The sequence below is a fragment of the Antechinus flavipes genome, chromosome 5 (assembly GCF_016432865.1).
Source record: "Antechinus flavipes isolate AdamAnt ecotype Samford, QLD, Australia chromosome 5, AdamAnt_v2, whole genome shotgun sequence".
NCBI classification, from domain to species: domain Eukaryota; kingdom Metazoa; phylum Chordata; class Mammalia; order Dasyuromorphia; family Dasyuridae; genus Antechinus; species Antechinus flavipes.
In genome coordinates, this window is record NC_067402.1 from 223,777,930 (window position 1) to 223,793,777 (window position 15,848).

At 44.9% G+C, this 15,848-nt stretch overlaps 1 protein-coding gene across 1 annotated transcript; it reads left to right on the plus strand.

The window, feature by feature from the left end:
• Positions 1 to 4,405: 4,405 nt before the first annotated feature.
• SP7 (Sp7 transcription factor) lies at positions 4,406 to 7,644 on the plus strand. Its single transcript, XM_052001560.1, has one exon. The coding sequence runs from the start codon at positions 5,105 to 5,107 to the stop codon at positions 6,341 to 6,343; it is 1,239 nt and encodes a 412-aa protein (XP_051857520.1). The 5' UTR covers positions 4,406 to 5,104; the 3' UTR covers positions 6,344 to 7,644.
• The last annotated feature ends 8,204 nt before the right edge of the window (positions 7,645 to 15,848 follow it).

Genomic DNA, 15,848 nt, shown 5'->3' on the forward strand with positions numbered 1-15,848 from the left:
AGATGGAAGGAAGAGATGAGGATTCATGGAACAGAGATATAGATGAGTAAAAATCAGATGACATGCTTATGGTTACAGGAGGTGAGATGTAAGGAATAAAAGACAGAGGCCAGAGAGTGCAGGGAGTGGACAGCTGGGGAAGGGGCTGTGGAGACTTCTGGCCCCAAGCGTCATCTGGGTCTCGTTTGTGTTGGGGAGGGGGTTGTCTGGGAGGGGGCTGGAATATTGGGATGCTAGCCTGAGGGTGGCGGGGGTTAGGAAGAGTGGAATGAAAAGACTGAGAGTTTAAGGACTGGGACAGACCTAGCCATGTGTGTGTCAGAGGTGGTGGGGACCCTAAGCTTAGGGAAGAAAGGGAATTCAAGGGGAGGGATGGGGTCTAGGGCTGCCTGCCCGGCTTGCAAATATTTAGCTTTCAGCCAAAGACAAACTTAGCTCTATTTTGGGAGTGGGTGGCTCCTGAATGGGTTGGGCCACTTCCCCTCTGGGCTAGGACCCCAGCATCCCTAGCTCCTGTAACTGAAGGCAACAAGGACACTCTGAGGTCTGGGTCTAGGACCCTTAACTTCTGAAATGATGAGGACTGGGGAGGGAAATGTAGGACTGAAACCACAAACTAGAGCAGATGCAGAGAGAGGCTGGGAGTACGGAGAGGCAGTGGGATCCCAGAGTTCAGACTCAGGGCCCATTTCCTTGTCCCAAGTTCCCTGCAAAAGTTCACTTTCTCTCTCTCTCTCTCTCCATTTCTATGTATCTTTCTCGGGCTTAAGAATTAGAAAATCATAATTGGAAGGTACATTAGGGCTCACTGGGGTCCTGGGTGTTTCCTGGGTCTTCTGTCACTTGGATCGGAACCCTCCTTCGGACTCTCTAGACCAGGGGTGAAAAAGCCCAAGGCTGCACTGCCATCATTTTGCATGTTAAAAGACGGATTTTGTGTGTGTTTGGGTATGAAAATATGCTACAGCTGCGCATCCATTCACTGGGATGTTGGTATGTTTGTAGGTCTGGGGAGAAAGAATTGTGATTGTCACTATATGTAGATGTGATACTGTGCCTCAGAACACTATTCCTCTTCCAGCCTGGAAAGGGAGAGGGAGAAAATGATTAGATCCTCTCTCCATCCTCTGGCCTTCCTGGCCATGGGCTATGTAAGGAGTTGTATATAGGGGAGGAAGGGACTCAGGTACCTTAGGGTATCTCTGGGTGTCAGGGCTGTTGACGTGGCGTGGGTGCTTGGGGGAAGGACCGACCAGGGGCCCTATGGCCTCTGATGGGCAGAGAGAACAGGACCAGAGGTACATGTATAAAAAACTGACTCTCTTTTCTATTTCTTTATTTTCTATTAATTGGAGTCTTTCCCAATTCTTCATTTCTTTCACCTAAGGAGCCTTTTAATTTGGGAGGTAGGTGGGAGGCAGTTTAAGGTAGAAGGGAATTTTGGACTCCCTATTGGAACTGATACGTTTTTGGCTGGCCTAGCTTTTGGAATGATCCTTAGCCCTTCTCATCACTACTCACCTTACTTCTAACATACATATAGTAGGGGAGATGGGCAGAAGAAAGAAAGAAGTGGGATTTTGGAGAATTGAGAACTAGGGGATGGAAAAGGCCTAAAAATAATGGAGACCTTGGAACTGGAAGCTTGGATTCTTGAAATTGGTCACCTATGAGGCAATATTTTTTAAGATATTATGTATAAGGTAAGCTATAGACAGAGAGAGGAGGATCTGGGAAGAATAGGATAAAGGATACCGTGCTGGCCATACAACATAGACATACACACCCACACCCCCTTTCTGCTTCCCACTGGTTCAATGTCAAAGACTGCTATAATTGGAATCAAAGGAACCCCGAGTTCAAATCTTGGCTCTGGCACACATTGTGTGTTGGCCCCAGTTACAAAACTTAGAATTATAGTCACTGCACACAAACCTTTCTTTTCTCCTTCTTTCTATTTTGCAGATGAAGAAACTGAGATTGGGAGAAGTTAAATGACTTGCCTAAATTCATGAAGTTAATCATTGCTGCTTTTCTGTCTCTAAATCTATAGATTCTATGATCTCCCCAAATTCAACTAAGATAAGTCAAAATGAAGTTATTTATGAAGGAAGAAAAGGAAAGGAAAAGAAGCAATTTGTGATGATTCTCCTTCCTCCCATCCATCTCAGGGCTCTGGACAATCTGAGTAGACAAGATAGTTTCAGAGTCCATAAAAAAATTTAGTCCCTGGGGGAAAAAAAGGGGGTTGCCTGCTGAAGGGAAGAAGAATTATATGGGGAGATCTGTACTCTTGGATCCCAGGAAGATATTAAAGTGTTCTAGGAAGGAGAGAGGGGAGTTAGTGGGGTTGAACAAAATAGATCTGAAATAAGCGGGACTCTCCTAAGCTTTAGCAGAGCTTGGGGCTCCAAATGAATGAAAGGGAATTGCCTATTTCTGTAGAGGGAAATTCAGGTACAAAGGGATGGAACTTGGGCATCCTGCCCCACCTTCTCCCCAGTATCCAGCCTCTGGAATGGACCCCAATGTCCTGTCTGGCTCCACCTTGACACTCCCCTGGCTCCTCAAGGACCATCTCTCCCTGAGTCTGGGGTCCACGAGCGGCCCCAGATCATCCCCCACCCCGTCCCTGCTTCCTCCCTCTCTCCCCACAGCTGGGTGGGGTCCCAGGGCTTGGCTGAGGCCCCTGTGGCCACAGTGAGAGGGCCGGGCGGGGGGGACGGCGTCGGCGTTTTTAAAAATAAACCGACCGCAGAGAAACCAACGGAGCCGGGCAGGGCTAGGGTGGGGGGGGGGAGGAAAATGGGGAGGGAGACTGGTCTGAAGGGGGGTTCTGGGGCCCAGAACCAGGGTTAGCTTTCTCCTAGGTGGGAAATCTGCCTTCCACTTCTTTTCTCTTTTTTCTTGGAACCCACTCCCACTTTTCCCTTCTTTTCCTCTGTCTTATCCCCTTTCATTTCAGCTCTTTTCCTAACTGTCATGTTTATCCCTTCAATCTCTTTATTTTCTTCTTGCTTTGTCTTTTTATGTCTGCTTTAAATACCCTGTTTCCTTATTTCTTGCATGCTCTCTCTCCAGTGATCTTTTTTTTCTTTCTCAATCTTTCCTTTTTTTTTTACTTCTGTCTCACTTCCTTTCCCTGTTCTCTCTTATTCCCCAAGGTCTCCCTATTTCTTATAGCGTCTCTATCTTTCTTAGTTTCTGCCTCAAAGTTACTCTGTACTTTTGGTCCCTTTTCCTCCAGCATTACTGTGCTGTTCAGTCCTACCCTCTTTTCTTTCCTTTCTCCTTTTCCAGAGTCTGGCCTGCCCTGCCCAGATTTAAAATACTCTACCTAGTTTTAGAAAGTTAGTAGTTTGAGGGGGCTGGGGTGGGGTTTGGGTTACTGTGGCCAGGCTCAGAAGGGAGATGAAGGCTTTTGTAATGGGTGACCCAGAAGGGTTAGCAGAACCTTTGGCCATGCTAACTGGAGGTGGGCACTTTGTCTCTGAATAAAGTGGGTTGGAGGGGCACCAGGAGAAGGCAGCAGGTGACTAAACCCACCCTACCCTCAGCTCCAAGCTGTCCCACATACATCTATTATTGGAAGCTAACAGGTGAGGGGGCTTGTGAGTGCTGGACTTCTAGGTTCTTGGAGAACTTCAGTCGGGGTGCTATTCATGCAAGACTGCCGGGACCCTGGTATTTTAACCCCCAGCTCCCAAGAAGCCTAAGCAGATAGGAGCTCAGGTGACAATTCATCTCATTCTCATAGATGTCTCTTGGTGGAATGCCAAAGATGGCAGAATGGTAGTGATTGCATCCTGGATGTTGGTAATGGAATGGGATGCTTCAAGGATTTCTCCTTGTGGTCCCCAGATTAAGAATCCAGCATTGGATACTTAATGCTTTTCAGTAAAGGAAGCAAAGTCTTTCAACTCAAATTCTGCCAGGCTATAGGCTGAGGTAGATTCTCCTTGATCTGGCAATACTGGTCATAGAAGGCCCTAAGGATGCACTAGGCATTTCTAATAGAATAGAAGTTCCACCCATGGGTACGCTGGGACAGGGAGCCCTGTATGCACTGGGGAACAACCTAGACAAAGTGGAGCTGGCTCTGAGCTTAGAGGCCCAAAGATATCCGGTCATCTGAGCCTGCATTGCTCCTTTTAGCCACCCAAAGTTGGGGTGCCAGCTGGCATTATGGAGCTAGGGGTGTCTCCTACAGTCTTGAAAGAAATTCTTGCTCCAGCCACAGTCTTGGCTCAGTGGTAACTTCTGCTCATTCTCAATGTTTCACTTTCTACTCCCCCCCCCTTTTTTTTCCTCTTCTCTGGCCCAAGACTTTGCCAAGAGATAGCTCATGGAGGTCCTGACCCCAGGGGAAGTAAATGGTTGTCTTGGAGGCAATGAATAGGAAATAGGGACCACAAGGGTATACTCAACTTTGAGAAGACAGCGTTTATTAAGTGCTTACTGGGTAGTAGACACTGCGCTAGATGCTGGAGATATAAAAAGATAAAAATATCATCCTTTCCCTCAAAGGGTTCACTTTCAAATCAAGTAAATAACATGTATATCCTAGCTATGTATAGTCAAAGGGACAAGACAGGCACTCCGGGGGATAAGAGACATGACTGGGAACGGCTTCCTGCCACAGGTGGGATTCTGGTGACACTAGAAGAAAGCCAGGGAAGCTAGGAGGCTGAGGGGGGAAGGGAGAGCAGAGTGAGGAGAAGGAATAATGTGTGAGGGAACGGCAAGAAGATCAGGGTTGTTGGAGCATTTATAGAAGGGAGTAACCTGGAAAAAGACTAAAAAAGAACATTGTGACCATCTTTGGAAGCCAGAAGAATCTGTATTTTATTTTGGACGTACAAGGAAAGGCAGTAAAATTGACTGGGTGGTGGGTGTGGGACATGGGCTGACCTGGCCCTCAGGGAGCTCCTTCAGGCAGCTGAGAGGAGGGTGGATTTGAGTAGAGAGAGGAGGCAGGAGATCACTAAGCGTGGAACTTGGGCTCAGGTACAGCCTTGCTCTTGGCTCCTGTCCTGGGTCCATTGACTCATGGCCATCTTCCTCTCTACAGGAGGAAGCACACTATGGCTCCAGCCCGTTGGCAATGCTGACTGCAGCCTGCAGCAAGTTTGGCAGCTCCAGTGCTCTCCCAGACTCAGCTACTGCAAGCAAAGCAGGTGCAAAGAAGTCGTACCCTTCGGGCAGTGAACTTTCTGCCTCCAAAACCATGGGCGATGCTTATCCAGCTCCGTTTGCAGGCACTAATGGCCTCCTTTCCTCCACAGCCAGTCCTCCGGCCCCAGCTTCAGGTTATACCAATGACTATACCCCTTTCTCTCACTCTTTCCCCGGACCCACAAGCACCCAGGATCCTGGGCTACTGGTGCCCAAGGGGCATGGCTCTCCCGACTGCCTACCCAGTGTCTACACTTCCCTGGACATGACACACCCCTATGGCTCATGGTATAAGGCAGGAATTCATGCGGGCATCTCCCCTGGCCCTGGCAACACACCTACCCCGTGGTGGGACATGCACCCGGGGGGCAACTGGCTAGGTGGTGGGCAAAGCCAGAGTGATGGCTTGCAAGGGACGCTCTCCACCGGTCCAACTCAAACTCCACTCAACCCCCAGCTACCCAGCTACCCTTCTGAATTTGCTCCACTCAACCCTGCCCCCTACCCAGCTCCCCATCTTCTCCCTCCTGGACCCCAACATGTCCTGCCCCAGGATGTTTACAAACCTAAGGCTGTGGGCAACGGGGGGCAGATAGAAGGAGGTGGTGGGAATAAGCCTTCTCGGGGTGCAGGTACAGGAGGCAGTGGGGCTTATGGGGGTGGGGGGGCTGGGCGGTCCACATGTGATTGCCCTAACTGCCAAGAGCTAGAGCGGTTGGGGGCAGCGGCTGCTGGGCTGAGGAAGAAGCCCATCCACAGCTGCCATATTCCCGGCTGCGGCAAAGTCTATGGGAAAGCTTCACACCTGAAGGCCCACCTTCGCTGGCACACAGGAGAGAGGCCCTTTGTCTGCAACTGGCTTTTTTGTGGCAAGAGGTTCACCCGATCAGATGAATTGGAACGGCACGTCCGCACTCACACCCGAGAGAAGAAATTCACCTGCCTGCTTTGCTCAAAGAGATTCACCCGAAGTGATCACCTGAGCAAACATCAGCGCACCCATGGCGAGCCCGGTCCTGGACCCCCTTCTTCCGGCCCCAAAGAACTGGGGGAGGTTCGGGGAGCAGAGGAGGAAGGCACTCAGGCCCCTAGGCCAACAGCTTCACCCATACCGTCTGAGAAAGCCCCAGGAGGCAGCCCGGAGCAAAGCAGTCTGCTGGAGATTTGAATCGAGAGGGCCCTACCCAGTTGCCCATACTCTGTAGCTTGCCTTAGTCCCTTTCCCCATTGCTGGTCCCTTACTTCCCTTGCTACCTCTTCTGTTTTCCCTTATTTGCTCACCACACTCCCCAAGCTCTGACCCAATGTGTCCCCGAGCCCCTAATTTGTCCTCCACCTCCTCTCACTCTACTCCACCTAGTATTGACATATTCTGTAAGTGGTCCTTCCCAACTAGTTTACTCTTTCTTCCTCTCCCTCATTTTAACCTTGTTTTTCCCTCATTCCTCCAAACTCACCATTTGTCTCAGATCTCACTGTCCTTTCTTTTATCCTCCCTTCCAATATTGCCCCATTCTTTCCCCTGCATTATCCCCACCCAATTCCTTATCCTAGCTTACCAAACTGTAGTCGGTGGCTCTCCCCTAGCCTGAATTTCTTCTGGTCTCCCACCTGAATTTCCATACATTCACTTACAGTGGGAGATTAACCAGGGGCCTATGATCAATTGAGTCTTCTACAGGGGTTGAACAGGGATCCATTCATTCCATCTAACCTCTCATTAATTCATCCAGCTAATGTCTATTTGGGCACCTACTATGAGTGTGGTATTGTGCTAGGTGCTTCTGCTTGGTCCTCTAATCTCTGATTTGCTACGTTTCTAAAGTGTTTACTTCTTTAAAACTCTGGCATTATCAACTCAAGTTCCTCCCCTTCCCCCCCCCCATTTCTCCTTAATTCCATTTGCTATTCCCTATACTCTCCCAATCTTTTACTTCATTGCTTCACTTTCACAACTTTTCCCCCTTTTATAAACACAACAATAATAATGATAATTTATTGTCCTCTGGGTGCCCCTCTTTAGGAGCAAAAACCTAGGAGGTGGGGTTAATTGCCTAATAGGGAGTGGGATGGGGACCAATCCCAGCGGTGGGGTGACCTCCAAAATGAGGGAAGCTGCTGCCAAGTTTATGCATATTAAACCCACCCTGTGAATGGAGAATAATGAATAGTGATAATTAATAATAATTCTATTTATCTAAGTTATGATGACGGGTCAGGCAGTACTAGACCAGGGATAAGTAGGGGTCTGCCTCTGCTAAGGGAGAGCCCAGTAGCAAGTCTTTGCTTCCAGATGGGTTGACTACATTGATCTCTCTTTCTCTCTCTCTGTCTCTCTCTCTCTCTCTTCCCCCTAACAATCTCAGTCAGTGGGGACTTTGCTAATGACATCTCCTTTAGTCTCAATTTATGAGGTTTCTCTGTAATTGTGGTCTATTCTTAATGAATGGGATTTCTCTTTTTATGGAATTTCTGCTAACAGGGTGGGTCGTTAGCTGAATCTTCATACTCAAAAGAGTTTGATGAGGTCTTTGTCAATTGGGGTTTCTCTGATATCAGGGATGCTGTTATTGGGGTTTCACTGGTAAAGGGGTTTTCCCAGCCCCAGCCAGAAACTGTGAAACATCCAGTCCTCTCTGTGTGTGTGTGTGTGTGTGTGTGTGTGTGTCCGGAGGTGGAAGTAGTTGTGTGAATTCACCAATTCTTACTCTCCAGCTCCTCTGAATCCCAGATCCAGGTCTCGCTGCTCCCTTTCACCCCCTACTCCCATCCTAGGCTCTGTGGTCTCACAGAGAACCTCATTGGTCATTTTAGAAATATTACCTAAAGGTAGCCTAATCTGATAGGTCAGGGACAGTAGATGGCGGTTGGGAGAAGGAGGTGTGCGTGAATGAGAGGCTTTCTCTGGGACTAGAATCAATCAAAGCAATGAATCAACAAATAATACCCGAGTGCCCATTCGATCTAAAGCACTGTGTATTTGGAAATTAGAGGAGGGAATTAGAGGGGAAAAGGTTGTTGGGGAAAAAATTAGAAAGGTAAAGTCCCAAATCTGATATTAGATGCCTCTAATTAACCTGACTTTTACTGTCAACCCCATCCTATCCTGGAACTTCGGATGCTCCCGAGTACACCTTCAATGACTTTCAATGCCGCTCAGTGCCTTTGTATCTCTTTTCTCCTTACCCCACCCTCCAGCTCCTAGTGGCTCCAGGTGGAAGGAGGATGACCTCACCTAGGAGAGGGAAAAGGGGATCGTGGGAGGGAAGGGTCATGCCCTCGTGGAGTTTTTTGTTTTGGTTTTATTTTTTTTTGTTTGTTTCGTGTTTTTTTTTTTAATTTAATAAATATCTGATTTGATATGATGTCCAGTTGGAAGGGGGAAGATCTGGGTTGGTGGAGTGGAGGTCAGGGGTAGAAGTGTGGAACAAAAGGGAAAGGCAACCACATTTCTCTCCAAGTTGGAAAACATCTCTAATTGCATTCTATTCTGCATTTATTTGCATAGCAAATACGGCCTCCAGCCCGTCATTACGGGTTAGATTTTTTAAATTTAGCAGTGCTCTTCGAATCCGTGGGCAGAAGTGGGTACTTTCTCTTGTATTCGATTTTATCCAGACCCAATCCCTTCCAATTGACCTAACCCTTGGGCCCTGCCTTTGGGATCCGGCTATCGGAGAACTGCAGAGAGAGGGAGGCTTCAGGTGCAAGGGATGAAAGCGGCAGGGGACTTGCTTGGACCCCACCCGCCTAGGCCGGACTCTGCGTGGGCTGGTCCGGTCTTAGTCTAACTTTGCCCAAGTCCCACCCCGCCCCTGACCTAGCAATCATCTACACCCGAGGAGCAGCCGCGAAGGAACAAAAGCGGGTCTGTGGCTCCAGAGATCCCCGAGCCACAATAGAGCTTTGTGAGGTCCCCAGCCCTCGGGGCTCCCCTGCTGAGCTGGGCGGAGCTCTCCAATTCCTCTTCCCGGGGGATCTAAGCTTAACCCGGGCAGCTCGGCGTGTCCTGCGGCTTGTGTCCCCATTGCTGGGGGAGGGGAAGCCGGGGAAGCTAGGGAAGGTAGGGAGATGGCTGGTGTGGGAGGGGGGAGATCTGGATCACACACCTCACCTACTCCTTCCCTGCTTTGGGTCCCTATTCCTCCGAGCACTCCATCGGTAAATCTCCCGGTCTGGGGACAGAGCGCTCTCCATCAAAGGGACTTTGCAAAAGATTGCGCAGTTAGCTGTGCCCTAGGCCCCGGATCTCCTTGGGGAGCTGGAGAATCCTAGAACCCCAGAAAGGAGGTGCTGGAAGGAGAAAGACAGGGCCCTGGCAAACGTTTCAAGCGCCCCCGTCCCCAGACTAGGAGACCACCCGAGACCCCCGGCCTTCTTATTCCAGCCGGTGGCAGGTTTTCCTTCTCTTGCCTCCTCAGCCTTTTCATCTTCCTCCATTCCGGTTGAAGATTTTTTTTTGCCGGTTTCTAGGATATGAAAAGCCGAGTCCAGTGGAGACGGCGCGAAGCCAGGACAAATAGGCCCGGAGGGCGCGGGTCCGAAGCATGTGCCAAAGAAATTGGGTACCGGGCCAGGAGCGTGGAGCGCTGAGCAATGGACTCAGGAAACAGACCCAGGGCGCGTGGCTGTTGCCCACGGGGTTTTCTACCACTCCCCCAAGACTCCCTCAGGAGGGTATCCCTTTCCAGAAACCGTCCCTGCCCTCCCACTGCCTCAGTTTCCCCTCGAGTTCCCTAGGGAGATTGGAGTGGAGATAACGTTGGATAGTCGCTTTGTTTCTTCGCTCCAGCGATTTAGCCTGGACAACCTCGCCCCCTCGTGGAACGGACTAGGAAATGCATTAGGCTTGTATATATTAAACAAATTGGTCCGCGGGCCTAGGGAAATTTTTTTTTAAAATAATAATTAATTTTTCCAGTTAACTAGTATTTGTTTTCTTTCCTTCCCATTCCCACTCCCAGCCTCTTCCCCCCAAGGAAAAAGGAAGAGAAAACTTTTAGAACGTGTGATTATGCAAATATACTTAGTCAGGCAAAACAAATTCCCACATTGACCATGTTCAAAAATACATCTCATTCTGTGTCATCTCTGAATGCATCTTTCAGGAGATGAGCTCTTCATCCTAAATCCTCCTGGTTCAAAGTTCATGTAAACTTCCCAGATTTCTCTGAAACTATTCACCATTCCTTATGGCATGATTGAGTTCTCTTCCATTTATGTATCATAATTTGTTCAGTCATTCCCCAACTGATAAATATCCCTTTAGTTTCTAGTTCTTTTCCATCACAAAAAGAGCTGATAAATATTTTTGTACATATGGATCCTTTTCCTCTTTCTTTGATCTTAATGGTATAGACCTGATAGTAGTATCACGGAGTCAAAGGAAATGCATAGTTTAATAATTTTCTTTGAACACCTCCAAAGTGCTTTCCAGGATAAATTTATACCTTCACTAAACAGTGCATTAATGTTCCTGTTTTCCCATGGTTCCTTCAATATTTATCACTTTCTTTTTTTTTTTTTTTGTCAATTTGCCAACCTGATGGGTATAAAACACTTTAATAAAGCTCAGTTCATAATTAATCGTAAATTTGGAGTATTTTTTCATATGACTAGGATAGTTTTGATTTCTTTTTTTGAAAACTTTCTGTTTATATCCTTTGACCATTTTTTAATGTTGTTCAGTCATTTTTCATTAGTGTCTGATTCTTTTTTTATAATAGCTTTTTATTTTTCCAAATACATGCAAAGATAATTTTTAACATTCACCTTTGCAAAACCTTGTGTTTCAATTTTCTCTCTCTCCCTTCTTTCCTTTCCCCCTCCTTTGACAGCAAACAATCCACCATAGGTTAAATATGCAAAAGTCTTCTAAACATATTTCAATATTTGTTATGCTATGCAAGAAAAATCTGATCAAAAGGGGAAAAAAACATCCCCCCAAAGTGAAAATGCTATGCTTTTATCCACATTCAGTCTCCATAGTTCTCTCTCTGAATGGAGATGGCTCTTTCCATCACAGTTCATTAGAACTACCTTGAATCATTTTATTTGACTATTTTTCTATTGAAGAACCCTGAGCAAAACTCAAATAGTGCTCAGCATCCCCCACCTTAATACTCAGTAGGGTTTGCTCTTGCTAGGTTTCCCTGGAACTCCTTGTCTTGGGTCTCATCACTTCAGAGCTAAACTGGAGATGTCTTCATAGAATCTGAGTGGGAAAGGATCTCAGGTGACATTTAATTAAACCCCTACTTGTAATGGTCATCTAATCTATGCTTGCAGACCTCTATGATGGGGGAAGTGCTCTGAAAGGGTTAGGCCAAAGCTCTGGAGCCAGCTATATTTGTTAAGAAGTTTTTCCCTATTTGAAAGAGAAGTGTGCTTCTCTATATCTTGCACTCATTGCTCTTTATTTCTTCTCTGGGTAGCTAAGCAAAACAAGATGAACCTCTTGTATAACAATTTTTCAAATAACGGAAGCAATTTTTGTGATCTTTTCCTTCTCCATTCTAAACATCCCTAATATTTATGATTTCATGTATTTTCATCATCCTGGTTGTGCTCGAGAAAGAGCTCCAGTTTGTCAATGTCCTGCTTACAATGCACAAAGTGACAATTTCAGTTTATGGCAATAAATACTCCTGCTAATAGTAAAAGTCTGGAGGAAAGTCCTGACTTGAAGGGTTAGCTTAAAATCTTCTGATCCCCCTGGTTTTACTCAAGGGAACTGGTATCTGGAAAATAACATTAGATTGGTAGGTTCGTCTGTAGGTAAGGGTAGGTACATCAATTTACTTCTCTGAGGTTCACTTTTCTTGATTATAAAATGAAGGGATTGGACTAGATTATCTCTAAAATTCCTTTGAACCCTAATTCCTGTGAAAGTGAAGTGATTAGCCAAAGGTCATAGAGCCAGCAAGTTCACCTGACTCATTTAACTTCTAACACAGTTCTTTTCCCATCAGTACTGGCCTACCTTCTGCAGACAATTGCCTGACTCTTCTCTTGGGTTGTCTAACTTAAAGTAGAAAATGTCAAGGTAGGTGGTGTCGGAAGAGGCAGGTGATACTTTGGAAACAAAATGTCCCTCAGATTAGACCACTTGCTAGTTCAGCATTCTCCCTGCCCCAAGCTGTCCGTTCCTTTGTCCATTATAAATTTTAACTTGGGCCAGGCAGGGAGTACTAAGACAGAAGGGAAACAACAAAGGAATACAAATCTAACATTAGAGGAGACCACAGAGATAATCCCTGTTTCTTAAACTTTTTCCCACTCTGACCCCTTTTCCCAAGAGAAATTTTTACAAAACCCCTGAACCCTGATGGAGGATCGGACCAGTCTACTTATAGAGAAAAAATATGTCATAGGGACAGAAGATTTTTCTAAATATATGACATTCTTTATGGCTTCAGCCATTAAGGTTACACAGGCCTATCAAACAGATTCATTATCTTATTTTTCCTTCAATTGTCCTTGTTCAGTTGCTTCAACCATGCCTACTCTTTGTGACCCACAGTTGGGGTTTTCTTGGCAAAGACACTGAAGTGTTTTGCTGTTTCTTTCTCCAGTTCATTTAACAGATGAGGAAATTCAGGCAAGCAATGTTAAGTGATTTGATCATCCTCACATAGCTAGTAAGCAGGGGTTGAACAAATTAAGAACAAATTAGTAAACACACAAATTTATAAATTTAAACACTGAATTCACAAAATCATACATTTCCAAGGCTATCTTTTAAAGAAGTCCCAATGGGTTAATTAAGATGAGTCACAAAGAGAAAGAGCTCTCACTTTGGGAGGGTTTAAACAGTTTTGTAGATGGCATATTTCTTTTAGACACAGGCCAGAACCCCACCTGGCTGGCCCCTGACTTTTCGGGTCCTTGAACCAGGTGCTAGTTCCTTCCTTTCACCATTTGGCCTCTTTCTTCCTCCTTTCTTCTTCCCCATCCTGGGGAAATTCAAATTCAAATTCAAATTAGGCAAATTCAAATTATGTAAAAAGTCATTTTAAATAGAAGTCTATGGATTGTTCTATTAATATAAAGTGAGAGGTCTATTGTTACAGCTAACATTTTTGTAGTGCTTATGCTGTGTCATACACTGTCTTAAATACTTTACAACTAGTATATTATTTGATCCTCACAACAACCCTGGGAGGTGCTATAATTCTTAAGTAAGGAAGTGTCAAAGTCAGAACAATGCTTTGGGAATATTATTTTGGCAGTTGTATGGAGGATGGTTGGAAAGGGGAGAGAGTGGAGTTAAGGAGATGAAGTAGAGACTATTACACAGACTATTATTCTAAGAATGTGAGAAATATAGAAAAACAGTGAAGAACTTACAGGATCAGATGAAAAACAAAGCAAGCAGAAGTAGAAAAATGATATACATAATGACTACAGTGGAAAAAATAACTACAAAACAACTGAAAATTAATGTTGCCAAAATGAAGAATAAGCATGATCCAAAGAAGATATATGAGAAGACATCACCCTTCTAACTTCTTTTTCAGAAATGTTTATAAGTATGGAACTTTGCTTTACAATTTTTTTTTAATGTATTGAATATTTTTTGCTGAATTGTATTTAGATGATGTGAAAAAGGTAACAATAAATATATTTTAAAATAAGAAAAAGTTTAAAATGAGTCTACTACTATAGTTGATATGAGTACTGACTAAGTCCTGAACTGGAGTGTTGGCTATGAGTGCAGAGAAAAGAACAGATTGAACAGAATATTTTAGAGATAGAATTACCAAGATTTGCCAATTGGATTGGATTGAGGAAGTGAAAGGAAAGATTCTTTCTACTGGGGTATGATTCTTGTTCTTATATAAATTTGATTTACTTATATATCTCTGAAGTGAAACCTTTATCAGAGAAAATTATTGCAAAGATTTTCCTCTGTTACCTATTACCTTTCAGTTTCAATTATATTGCTTTGGTTTATACAAAAACTTTTCAAAGTTGTACATTTCATTTTTGTGATCCTCTCTATCTCATTTGGCCAAGAACTCTTCTTTTCATAAAGCCATAAGCTCATTTCTTTCTTGCTTTTCTAATTTGCATGATGTGACATTTTATTGTTATTGTTATTCCTTTTAGATATGACATTTTGTTGTTTGTTATTATTATTTTTATTCCTTTTAGAAGAGGACCAATGACATCATGAGGGTGATGTCTTGATTTGCTCTAGAACTGGATTTAAGTGAGGCAGAGTAGCAAAGAGTCCTCAACTTCGTTTTCTCTTCCAGAGTCATGGAGGTCCACCCAGTGGCAAAACAAAAATCAATAGGACTGATGATGGCCTGAGATGCAATGGATGCCTTGATATCTTCAGTATCTGACCAAGCTCCAGCCACCTTCATGAAGGGAACAAATTGTTCTTTTTTTTTTTTAAATCAAGATTTAACTTTTTATTGAACTTTTGATTTACATATTTACTATGTTTCTGTGTATTTGAGAGTATTTTTTTTAAATTTTGGCATAGCAGAATATAAAAACAGTGAGTTGCAGCTACATTTATTTCCAAAACAATTCCAACAAAGTGTTAGTCCACTCTTCCACATATATATACTACTTGTATATATTTTTCTTTTTACTCTATCCAAAATCTTGACCAAGATGGCAAAAAAAATTAAAATTAAACCTATTCAAATGCAAAGAAAACAATCTATTGTAAAATAAACTTTATGTTGAACAAATTGTTCTTATCCATCCATTCCCCTGGGGGAAGTTTGCACCTACTTGGAATAAACACTTCCTAAACTCAGGAGTTTTAGACCTATCAAGTTACTCTCAACCTGCAAGGTTGGTTTTACCAGGTATGGCTACTATGCATGCTAAATCTTCTTGGAGCCACAGGTGAGAATTGGGATGCTGACACCAAAGGGAGATGAGCAGCCATGAAAAGGCTTCAACCTCACACTAGAGATCCTAGTCCTCCCTAAACAACTCCATCCATTCCATTTGGAGCTCAACTTGGCGTATGGTGTTCGTGCTGAACAAAATCTAGTTTTCCTAGCAGATTTTGTCAAATAATCAGGTCTTATCCTTGATCTTTGGGGACCCTCCCCAAACATATGGGGAGAAGAGAGATGGGCCAGTACAGGAGTGATTGCCTAGGAGAGAACTGAGGATTGGAGGGACTGGAAGTCCGGTGGGAGGACCAAGAACAGGGTTTGATGAGAGAAAACGCGAGGGAGAGGTGGAAAGTTCATTATGATCAGATATGAGGATTTCAAAGTTCTGAACATGGAGATGGCACATTTGCGGCAAGATGGCAAGATCAAAGATCTGACAAGTTTGGTGCGTCACTGCGCCGGGCCATCCCTCTTGCTTCTCTTCAAGCCTGCGTCATGTTCCCCAAAATGCAGGATTTTCCTCCTGGTTCAGTTTTCAAACCCTGGAGAACTAAATTGGGTATTTTTTTTTAAGTAGAATTTATTTAAAAGCCACAGAATACAAGGGGATAGTCCAAAAGGAAGTGGCTGATAACTGGCTCCGAAGCACCCCCCTTTTTGTCCCCCCGACAAAGTTTCACCCTTCAATAACCTGCAGCCCCCTCCTTGCTGACGTATTCACGCAGCTTCCTCTGCAGGACGCTAGGGGAAGCGCGAGAAGCAACCGGAAATCCCCCCCCACCCTGCTTCGCGCTCAAGGCCCAC

Excerpts from the sequence above, each read along its gene's own strand:
- SP7 (XM_052001560.1), top strand. The coding sequence starts at position 5,105 with ATGCTGACTGCAGCCTGCAGCAAGTTTGGCAGCTCCAGTGCTCTCCCA.